The 11,069-nt window shown below is 40.5% G+C and overlaps 2 protein-coding genes across 3 annotated transcripts; one reads left to right on the forward strand and one right to left on the reverse strand.

The window, feature by feature from the left end:
* The first annotated feature begins 175 nt into the window (after positions 1–175).
* Positions 176–6,137, forward strand: cct5 (chaperonin containing TCP1, subunit 5 (epsilon)). The gene is made up of 11 exons (XM_042067488.1): positions 176–404; positions 1,093–1,153; positions 1,263–1,427; positions 1,754–1,952; positions 2,226–2,418; positions 3,399–3,548; positions 3,857–3,976; positions 4,160–4,345; positions 4,897–5,034; positions 5,370–5,550; positions 5,862–6,137. Exons 1-11 carry the CDS (start codon positions 300–302, stop codon positions 5,987–5,989), a joined length of 1,626 nt encoding a protein of 541 aa, XP_041923422.1. The 5' UTR covers positions 176–299; the 3' UTR covers positions 5,990–6,137.
* On the reverse strand, positions 5,714–9,226 carry cmbl (carboxymethylenebutenolidase homolog (Pseudomonas)). 2 transcript variants are annotated; one of them, XM_042067489.1, is made up of 7 exons: positions 9,106–9,226; positions 8,608–8,753; positions 8,110–8,324; positions 7,922–8,029; positions 7,603–7,745; positions 6,717–6,808; positions 5,714–6,599 (listed from the first exon to the last, which is right to left on the reverse strand). In XM_042067489.1, exons 3-7 carry the CDS (start codon positions 8,322–8,324, stop codon positions 6,420–6,422), a joined length of 738 nt encoding a protein of 245 aa, XP_041923423.1. In that variant the 5' UTR covers positions 8,608–8,753; positions 9,106–9,226; the 3' UTR covers positions 5,714–6,419. The 2 variants fall into 2 exon arrangements, with proteins under 2 accessions (XP_041923423.1, XP_041923424.1); XM_042067490.1 differs by lacking the exon at positions 9,106–9,226 and having other exon boundaries at positions 8,608–8,776.
* Positions 9,227–11,069: the final 1,843 nt, after the last annotated feature.

Consider the following 11,069-nt stretch of genomic DNA (forward strand, 5'->3'; position numbering starts at 1 on the left):
TCAGTATGCACAATTTTAATTCAACCCAAAGGCTAGGAGCTGTTACGGTAACATAGTTAGAATATTTAGAAGATTTATTCAAGTCGTATTTTTCCATATTACACAATATAAGTCAAGATGTTCAGAAATAAAGTATAAAACGTCACCGGTCATATTACATGGTTTCGGCCACCCCGCCCCATGATCCTTCCAGAACTCGCCGGCAGATCAGCGAGGCCAGTTCTCTACTGCAGCATCAACTCACAACACTGAAATAATCATTTATACAAGTATTTGGACTGCGTACTTCTCTTGCAAAGATGTCCGCTTTGGGGACTCTCGCATTCGATGAATATGGCCGGCCTTTCATCATTATTAAAGACCAAGATACGAAAACTCGCTTGACGGGCCTGGATGCGCTGAAGGTAGGCTAAGCACAATGACTGGGTATGTTAGCCAGCGTTGCTAACATCACCATGAATGGGTGCATCGGTTTAGCCAGTTTGGTAGCATATTAGCTATCAAGATAACGTTAGCCAGCTAACAAACGCAGTCTAATAAAATAAGAACAATCAAATCATTAACTTAACGCAATGTCCGTAGTTATGCAACTAATCATATCGCAAACAGTGAAGTAGTTGGCATCTTTTCATAATCCTAGGCTAACTCTGATGTGCGTTAATTAACGTTAGCTTGTTGCTGCCGTTTGCCCATGTGCTTAGACCAGAGGATGTAACGTTAGCTAGATGGAGGGGAAATCTCAGAAGATGAATGTGTTGCTGAAACTAACTAAGAACTGAAGTGGCAGTTGCTTCTGTTTTACGACTACATAGCCTAACATACCCTGTGTGATGCTGCATCTGTTGATATAAATTACATTGGCGAAAAGTCACCACTGTGTATTAATGTTCACCTCCAATGGGATGTTACGTTAATGTTAAAACATTAACTGATTTCGTGAGAGCCGCTGTTGTGACATGACATATTTGCATTTGTGTCATTAAGGGGATCATTGACACAAATTACGTTGTGTTAATTATGAGTAAATCCACTGAAAATCTACGTTATGTTCTTGTAATCTTCTAATCAAAATTAAATTCGATTTAATTGCAGTCTCACATCATGGCTGCAAAGGCAGTGGCCACAACGCTGAGAACATCACTGGGCCCAAATGGTAATTACTTGCATTCTATCTTAACTTATTTTGTCTTTTCCACCCCAGTAAGGTTTTTGCATACCTTAAATATTACATATTTTAAATATTACTCATCTCTGGTTTTCAGGACTTGATAAGATGATGGTTGACAGGGATGGAGAGGTAACAGTAACAAATGATGGTGCCACCATCCTGAGTATGATGGATGTTGATCATCAGATTGCCAAACTCATGGTAGAGCTCTCCAAGTCTCAAGATGATGAAATTGGAGATGGAACCACAGGTGTTGTTGGTAAGTGATAGCAGGACATATCACTCACCCCCTTTTCTCTCTCCAAGCACAGTCTCAAAGAAGTGCAGTTGCATCAGATTTTGTCCATTATTGTGAATAACATAACTGTTGTCTTATGTATAAAATTCAAGTTACAGGCCTAGTTGTTAGAGTTGATGTACTACTGAAGTAGCCAATTATGCATGGATGTATCGATTCATTGCAAGAAGCTGCTCTGAATGGATTTAAACAAACATCTGATACAGGTGTGCTCTGCTATGTGCAACAGGTGTCGGTGTCATGTAAGGATATTACAGATCTACATTTTATGTTTCTTCTTCCTTCAGTACTGGCTGGTGCTCTTCTCGAGGAGGCCGAACAGCTGCTGGATCGTGGCATTCACCCCATTAGGATTGCCGATGGCTATGACCGCGCTGCACAGATTGCCATCGCACAGCTTGACAAGATCAGCGACAGCTTCCCTGTCGACCCCAACAACACAGAGCCCCTCATTCAGACAGCCATGACGACGCTAGGGTCCAAAGTGTGAGTCTGAGCATCCTCAGGTTTACCATCAGAATGTCATGTTTGTAAATTAAATTTGAAAGACCTTCTTTGTTCTTGAGTAGATTTTGTAAAGAACTCTCTGAGAGTTTGAGAGAAATTTGACAGTTTGAGAGAATTCAGGATCACACAAGAAATTAGAATGAAACGGTGCTTGGAATGTCCAGTGACAGTTCTGCTATCAATTATTCATCCCCAATGAATTACATTGTCACAATTTCAATCCATGTAATTTCTTTTCCGTCTATCCATCAGGATTAACCGTTGTCACAGACAGATGGCAGAAATTGCCGTCAATGCTGTCCTGACGGTGGCAGACATGGGAAGGAAAGACGTCGACTTTGAGCTCATCAAGGTGGAGGGCAAAGTCGGAGGCAAGCTGGAAGACACCCAGCTCATCAAGGGCGTGATTGTGGACAAGGAGTTCAGCCACCCTCAGATGCCCAAGGTATACAGGCTGATTCCTGCTGTTTGAGCTTTGCTAATTATCATGGAAAAGTTCTTATAATTTCATACAATTTAGATCCATTACACACAAAGTGAAATATTTCAAGCCTTTTTTTTTGTTTGTTTTAATATGGATTATGCTTATCTTGATGATGACAGTTACAGCTCATGGAAATCAGAAATTCAGTATAAAGTATATCTATCTAAAACATCAGCAATGGTTTCCCTAGCCTTTAAGCCTTTTCCACGATATTCTAATTTTTGAAATGCACCTGTAAGTGGAAAGATTTAGGGCAATATTAAAAATGTAAAAAATCTGCATCCTAAACCTTTCAGTATGTCTCCACCCATGCAATGCTCCAGATGTAGTCAGTCATTTGTTTCATCAGGTGAATGCATACTTGGCCAACTTTAATGCCGACTGTGTATAATCCTTTAATGGGGACTCTGTGCTAGTTCACCATTCTTGCTCAATAAATACAGTGTGCAATATACCTACTTCTAATGAAGAAGTAGCCCTAAGTCTTTTGATTGGGGAGTAAATGAAAGCGGCTGAGGGGGAAAAAAGGGGAAACTGCTGTTGGATCCAGTCATTCAGAGGCCAAACTTTAACTACCAAGATTGTATATCTCCTATGGGAATATCTGACGATTACACTTTGCTTCTTGGCAACAAACAAACAAGCTAAACGGCCAGTTAGAGCAACCATTTTTTAGATGGCTCTGACATCAATGCAACACATTAACCAGCTATAAACCAGTCGACAAAGGACCATCAGTAATGGTGGAAGAGTGCACACTGCACTGATTAGAGCTACAGATGTTCAACGATCAGCCAGATGTTATCAGATGTCCAACCATCGGGTTTATCGAAAGTCCCTATTTTTCAAAAGTCTACATTTTATGTAGTAGTTTTGCTTCATGCGAATTTGTTAAACATTTAATTCTGAGCACAGAGCTTATGCTATCTGTCCTTTTCTAGGTCTTAAAGGACACAAAGATTGCCATCCTGACCTGTCCGTTTGAGCCCCCTAAGCCCAAGACCAAGCATAAGCTTGATGTGACCTCTGTGGAGGACTACAGAGCTCTTCAGAAGTACGAGAAGGATAAGTTCAAGGAGATGATCCATCAGGTCAGTGTGAAGAACTTTGATACATTTATAGAAGCGACGCATTTATCAGCAATTGTTGATAAGCACACATTTAATGCAAGCTTTTTACAAATTTGTTGTGATGTAGAAATGTGCAGTCGTGTGTGTGTGGAATTAGTCACAAATCATAGTCAATCATACATTTCTGTTCATGTTTGATTTCGCTCTTAACCTTGCACTGATGCATCATATGAAGCTTTGTGCCAGATATTTTAGAGTGCTGTGTGCAGTCTTTGTATCTTGTGATCTGAATAAATATAGTTATTAACGGTGTCTTACTGATTACTCAGATCAAGAACACTGGGGCCAATCTTGCCATCTGCCAGTGGGGATTTGATGACGAGGCAAACCACTTGCTGCTGCAGAGTGAACTCCCTGCCATCCGCTGGGTGGGGGGACCTGAAATTGAGGTTGGTGGGCCATGGCCCGACATCTAGTATTGTTACAGCGGAACGTCCTTAATGCTGCTCTCTTTTTCTTTTTTTTTAGAATTGTCTTTATAGTTGCTTTTATTTTATTCCCTGCTCTCTGTTTTGTTTTTAATTGTTTGTGTAAAATGTGTGCATATTTTGAACTTGCAATTTTCTGTCCAGCTCATCGCCATTGCAACCGGTGGGCGTATCGTGCCACGTTTCTCTGAGCTGACCCCAGAGAAGCTGGGCTCCGCTGGCCTTGTCAAGGAGATCTGCTTTGGTACAACCAAAGATAGGATGCTGGTCATCGAGGAGTGCAAAAACTCCAGAGCTGTTACGATTTTCATCCGTGGAGGAAACAAAATGGTAAGAGGGCCAAGTAATGGTGGATATTCTAGTGTTTTTCAAATTATGCGGTCTGCAACAAGGCTGCTGGTCCGTGGTGTCATTATGCCCGCTGCTTATGTCACTTGTCTGCTAAGTTGCGGCACAATTGATAATGAAATCATGCTGAGTAATGAAATGAAACCATTGTAATTGCGTTGGCAATTTTATATTTTAGTGAAGCAGTCCTCTGAAGAGCATGATTTCACTAAAAAACTTTTTGTGAACAATGTTAGTATTGAACATATTGATTGTTTTACTAACTGTCTTGACCGTATGTGTACAACAACTATATAGCCTAACAATGATGATCATTTTATTTATCCATATATAGATAGATTTCTTGGCCTACCTTTAGGCATGGGTGGGATACATGGGGAAACATGTGGGTTGGCCCTAAGTCTGACATGACTGGGCCTCAGGCCAAAGAAGTTTGAGTCGGGCTGTTTGTTTTAGATTGATGTGGAGCCCATGTTGTGGAGCCCATGTTTGTCTCAGTCACATACTTATGACCAGTTCTGCTATGATTGCAGATTATTGAGGAGGCCAAGCGTGCCCTTCACGATGCCCTGTGCGTAATCCGTAACTTGGTCCGGGATAATCGTATTGTGTATGGTGGTGGTGCTTCAGAGATTGCCTGTTCTCTTGCTGTCAACGAGGCAGCTGATAAGGTAAGGTGTGCTGATAAGCTGTGCACATTGCACATATGTGGGGAACTAAAAAATGTTTTAATGTCTGTTATTGCTGTTGTGTGAAGGGAAAGGGACTTGTACATCTATATTTAAAGAAAGCAAAAAATGAATTGCAGTGGAAATTGTCAAGCTCAATTGTCAAGTGTGTATATATTTTTTTTATTATTTATAAATAATAAAATTATTATTTTGTTTCATTTGTCAAGAGGACGTTAAGTTACTGACTCTGGTTATAAATGTTGGTTACTGTTGATTAGCTGACGCTCTATGCTCTTGACATGTTTCACTGAGCACACTGGTTGTTGTGTCTGCAGTGTCCCTCTCTGGAGCAGTACGCCATGAGGGCGTTTGCTGACGCTCTTGAGGTCATTCCCATGGCACTGGCTGAGAACAGTGGCCTGAACCCCATCCAGACTATGACTGAAGTCAGAGCCAAACAAGTGAAGGAGAACAACTCTGCGCTCGGCATCGACTGCCTCAACATGTCTACTAATGGTAAGTTTCAGGCAGATGCGTCTTTGAATGTGTTGTGTATGAGTCTTTTCATTACATGCGTTTGCTCTCGCATCTTATTTCAACTTCTAATGTTATTTACCGTTTTGGATCTGCCACACGTGTTCAGTTGTGGGGCAGATCGTGGGGGCAAAAAACAAACTTGATGGAATTGGTCAGTTTATTGGCAACATGTACAGTTTTAGTAGCTGTTTGATTTCAGTAAAATTCAGAGCTGCCATGCAGGTTAATATGCATTCTTATTGCTTTACATGTATAGTTTTTCCAATGTGCCCTCTCATTGTTTTGCTCAGACATGAAGCAGCAGCACGTGATCGAGACACTGATTGGTAAGAAGCAGCAGATCTCCCTGGCAACCCAGGTGGTGAAGATGATCCTGAAGATCGATGACATCAGAAACCCGGGCGAGTCTGAGGATTGAGCGCTTTCTCACAAAAATGTGTAGTGAATCACCTTGTGCACTTGTATCGGGAGAAATGTGTCCAGTCTTTCAGTATGTTATTTATCCTTTGATACGTTGCTCTTAACAACTGTAGTGGGACCGAAGTCATTAAAGTCTTCATCTGTCACGTTTCGTACATTTGAATTCTTATTTGTTTCTAACCAGCATCCATAATTTAATTTAATCATCAACTTAATTATTCCAATGTTCAATAGTCAATATGATGGACTACGTACCATTGTATAGTACCACTTCCAGGTACATTGGACATTGTAAGGATTGGGCATATTTTAGTCATTAAGACTAGCACTTTAGTGCACAGCATTTGGTCCTATGAATGAGTCAACTATACATTTGTAATGCATTCGATGCTAACTTGGTCTTGTTAACTTTTACGTGTAGGAAAATTCTACATATACTTTTTCAGCCAGTTTAACATGTCTGTTCTAGCCTCCTGAATGAATGGTTTGTCAGCTGGGTTGATGTCCTCTCTCTTGCGATGCACAAATCCATGTGTCTGTCCAGGGAAAATCTTCACTTGGAAATTAACTGTGCACTTCTCTTGCAAGTGTTCTTCTAGTACCTTCACCTACATTAACACAATTGTAGATAAGGACATTTGAGCCATGGTAAAAGGACTTTTTGTTTTTAGATTTTTGTGGAGACAGTTACTTGAAACAATGAAGTAAACACAGACATGCCCCACCTGATCAAGTGGGATGACCGCATCATTCTCCGCAAAAATGAAGAGAGTGGGACTTTTCAACTGGTATCGGTCCTCTCTCTCTCGGACAATTCCTGTTTTAAAAGAGTCATCATGCAGATATCTCCATTAACACAGCGCATGTGCATGAGTGGAACAAAAAGTGTGTGGGTATGTGACTCCTACAACGTTCTACTTACAACATCAGAACATGATCAGAATCATCTAGACCAGACAGTGGTTCTTAACTGGTCTGGCTTTGGGACCCACAATTTCCCATGTTCATCAAGTAGTGACCCATATATTTCTTTAGCATTCAAGTGCCTGTAGGCCTACATGCTGATGATGTTTGGCATTACATTTGTGAAGTTTTCAACTCCTGATGTAACCTTTCAAAGTGGGCTACTCGACAGGTTTGTTTTTGAAAGGGCTGCTTGGTTTCCATGTGACATTTTAGTTTTCATGGTCATGCTTTCATGTGCCAGCAATTCACTGCACACCACACTAGGGTTTCTGTGCCATTTTGTCTTCAATTTCAGTGAATCCATATCCTACTTCAAATATTCAGGGCCATAGCCTACTTGTGTTAACTGCTAAAATTATGTCTAACATGACCTGTCGCATAAACATTTTCTATGTCAGCAACTGACATATGAATTAATATCAAATTAAAGGTCCAATATTAGATCTGATAAGGTAGAATTTTAAATTTTTATCTTTTTTGAACACAAGCTTCGCGACCCACCAGTTAAACACTGATCTAGACCACAAACTAAGAGTTTACCATAGGTGGGGCTATGGTGTTGTCAGGGGCCTTCCATGTGTATTGCATCTAAGATAAACTGCAGAACACTATACAGAATATTTCATGCACATATTGTGGACTTGCCATAGACAGATACTCCAGCTTGGATGTCAGGGTACTGGAGAGCCAAGTAATGTGTAGCGACACCTCCCCAGCAGAAGCCCACTGATCCAATCCTGGTTGCTCCACATTGCTCCCTCAGGTATTTCATGACTGCATCAACTTCTCTGAAAGAGGAAGTGGGGTAGTGGTCCTTCAGGGGGTCATTGTGTTAAGAACTGCTCTAGACTTAAAAGTAAAGCGAAGTGAGTGAACTGGTTTTAAAACTACCAAATGTTGACCTGTTCAAAAATGGATGTATTACAACATGTCTGGAGACATTTGCTAGAATACTTTAGCATACTTGTTGATTTTTGTTGGCTTTTTATCCTCGAGCCATTCCTGAAACTTTGACCAGTCATGAGATGGACTCCAAGGCTCTTTACCCAAAAAGAAATCTGGGACAACGGCTCTGAAAGGAAGAAATATCTATCAGTGCAAAGGACATTTAAATAATAGAATCCAGAAATAATGTAATCACTGGAGACTTACATATATCCATTACTGGAGAGCATGTCAGCCATGTATCTTGTGTTGGGTAATTGCCATCCATAGATATCTTGAATAACAATGACCGCCTTATCTGTTTTGACAGCTGGTTTTACAACATAAACCTTCACGTGCTCAATCTGCATCTCTTGACCCAGTCCCCCATATTCCATCCGGTCTCCTATGTCGCATGGACATGGCTTTTCTTCGTTTGCCATCTAAGATAAATGTTTTGGTACAATGAATTAACAATAGCATTTGCTGTGTTTTTCCCTTATTATTATTTTCTAACTCAAATGGCCATTTGTTTCCCCAGTAAAGTGACCAAAGTTTTCCCTGTAACCACCCCTTGCAGTACTTCATCACGTGACCTTTTACATAACTTTCAGCTTTGAACTGTTGGTATGAAAATGTCTTTGCACCTTACATAACTAATTTACAGGCACGTCTTTGGCATGTTAGTTCACATACAACAACGTAGATGTGCGGCATGCTACTAACCTCTCACTTCGACTTGGATGCTTTTCACTTCTCGATAGCCTGGTAGCCTACTTTTCGGTTTGGTTACCGACTGATGAAAGCGAGGAACATGCTTCCAGTTCCCGATTGCAGCTCGCTGCTGTAAATGGTCAGCAAGGTTGACGCCCCTTTAATGAAACACGGAATCATTTTCCAATTCAATGTTGTAGCTGCCAAGGCGTCCTGATCTATCGAGCACGCATATCAATCTTACAGCTTGCAATCCTTAGCCTACTGGAGCATGTAGTCCCCGCAGTCAGCAACATAGGCTACATTAAATCCATACAAGTAAAATGCACCGCTGAGATTCAAAACCACGATCTCCCATGGGATCTCCTAGTCACTATAGGCTAAGCTTTAATCAGAGCCCGTTTAGACATTCTCTGCTTTAATCAACAAAGCCCACTGTCATCCAGCACATTGGCTTTTATTCTGCTAGTGCAATGTACATGTGCAGATAATAACAAAGTTACCAATTACCATATCCACACTTGCTCACTAAAGAAGACAGTGTAGCCTAATATATCTAGGGTAGCCTACTGCAAATGAAGAAGTAGGCTAGGCCTAGGTATTTTGAAAAAAAAAAAAAGAAATCACATTTTTGTGAGCTGACCCCATTGAACCTGGGACCACTGGCGTTGTCAAGGAGATCTGCTTTGGTGCCACCAAAGATGCTGGTCATCGAGGAGTGCAAGAATTCCAGAGCTTTCCTCCAAAAGAAAGTTCTATATTCTCATTATATTCAACAAAAGTGTTTTAGTACCCTACACAACAACTCAAAATATGAGTTTTTGCACCACTACTTCAACAAAAGAATTTGCACCACTACTTCAACAAAATGTCTTCTGTACACATTAACCAGTGTCTCACATCTGGTTCTGCAGATTTTTGCCTACTCGTCCTTGCAGAACTCAGTCAGTTGAGAGAGGTTGGGGTGACAACTGCCATGTACTTCAGATCGCTTCAGATAGCCAAAACATTTCTATTGTATTGAGGTCTGGAGTTTGACTAGTCGAATCCAGACTACGAATTCTCTTTAGGCCTATCTTAAGCAATTCCATGGCCATTTTTCTTGAATGCTTTTGAATTGAATGAATTGAGGGTCATCCTGTAATAAAATCTATTTCCCCCCAGCACACAACGTCTTTTGGACGTCGATATCTGGGCTAAATCCCGTCTCTGTTATGTCCGTGATTTCAACCAAAATTAGACATAAAAAATGTCGGTCTTTGTTTGGCAGGTCCATTCTGGTCCAAATAAGGACGTCTTCTGGACGTCCGTTTCAGACCACATATCAATCAACTCAATACTGTTATAAATTAATTTGTTAGTCTAGCTAGGACTACATTATCAAGACTGTCAACCCTCCTGTTTTTCCCTGGGAGTCGCCAGGCTACCAATACTCTAGAAAAATCCAAACAGTGCTATCCCAGTTTTGAGTGACAATGTCATGAATTATAAACCAAATATGCAAATTGTCCAGAATTATCAGTTAATTAGTATTTTGACAACAAAAAAATGTGCAAAAGGGCGTTTTGCCCCAGCGGTGGGGTAAAATACCCCCACCCTGTCAAAGCAATGCCCCTCATGCATTAATAATAAATAATAATACGTTTATTTTATATAGCGCCTTTCTCAAACCCAAGGTCGCTTTACATAGTAGGAATGCAGGGAAACACAATAACAAACAAACAAACAATACAACAGAGACAAAGGCAGGGAAATACAATAACAAACAAACAAAACAATACAACAAAGACAAGTTATCTGTAGGAACTATGTGTTGGGTGGGTTAAAGGTTGTATCAGCGATTTCAGGCCCAAAAAAGGGCCAAACGTAAATGATCACATTCATAATCTTTCCTAACGATCCGCTAGCTGCCTGCCCCATAAGCAGGCCGTCAAAAACGTGTCTCTGTAGGCAGCCTCCGAGATCTGTACACAAAAATAATTGCTACCAACAAGAGTTGGCAACCCCTCAAAAGCAAAACAAAGTGTGTCAACCAATAACCGACGAGATGCGCGTTTAGGAGAGTTTTAATTGCACAAGAGGGAGGGGGAGGAAGTAGCGAGCTAGCTCAATGTTTTGTTTAAACATTAACAGAAGTGACGTCCCCGCTATCACTGATACAACCTTTAATAGCAAAATCAAAAGTAAACAACTAAAGTAAACAAAATCTATTGTGGAGCAATAACATATAATCAATAAATTCATAACAACTATATTTGATCAATATATTGACAATAGCCAACTCTTTTTTAGCGACTACTGAAAATTATAACACTTGCCTAAAAATTCTTCCATTGTCGACATGGTGCATTGAAATAATACTACTTCATCTAGTGATTAGTTTGTGAAATATAGGAGGGGGGGGGGCATTTTACCCCACTCTACCCTATACATTTGTAATGCATTTGATGCTAACTGTATCTTTTACTTCAGTT

This window comes from Alosa sapidissima, chromosome 17 (genome assembly GCF_018492685.1).
Source record: "Alosa sapidissima isolate fAloSap1 chromosome 17, fAloSap1.pri, whole genome shotgun sequence".
In the NCBI taxonomy this organism is placed as follows: Eukaryota; Metazoa; Chordata; class Actinopteri; order Clupeiformes; family Clupeidae; genus Alosa; species Alosa sapidissima.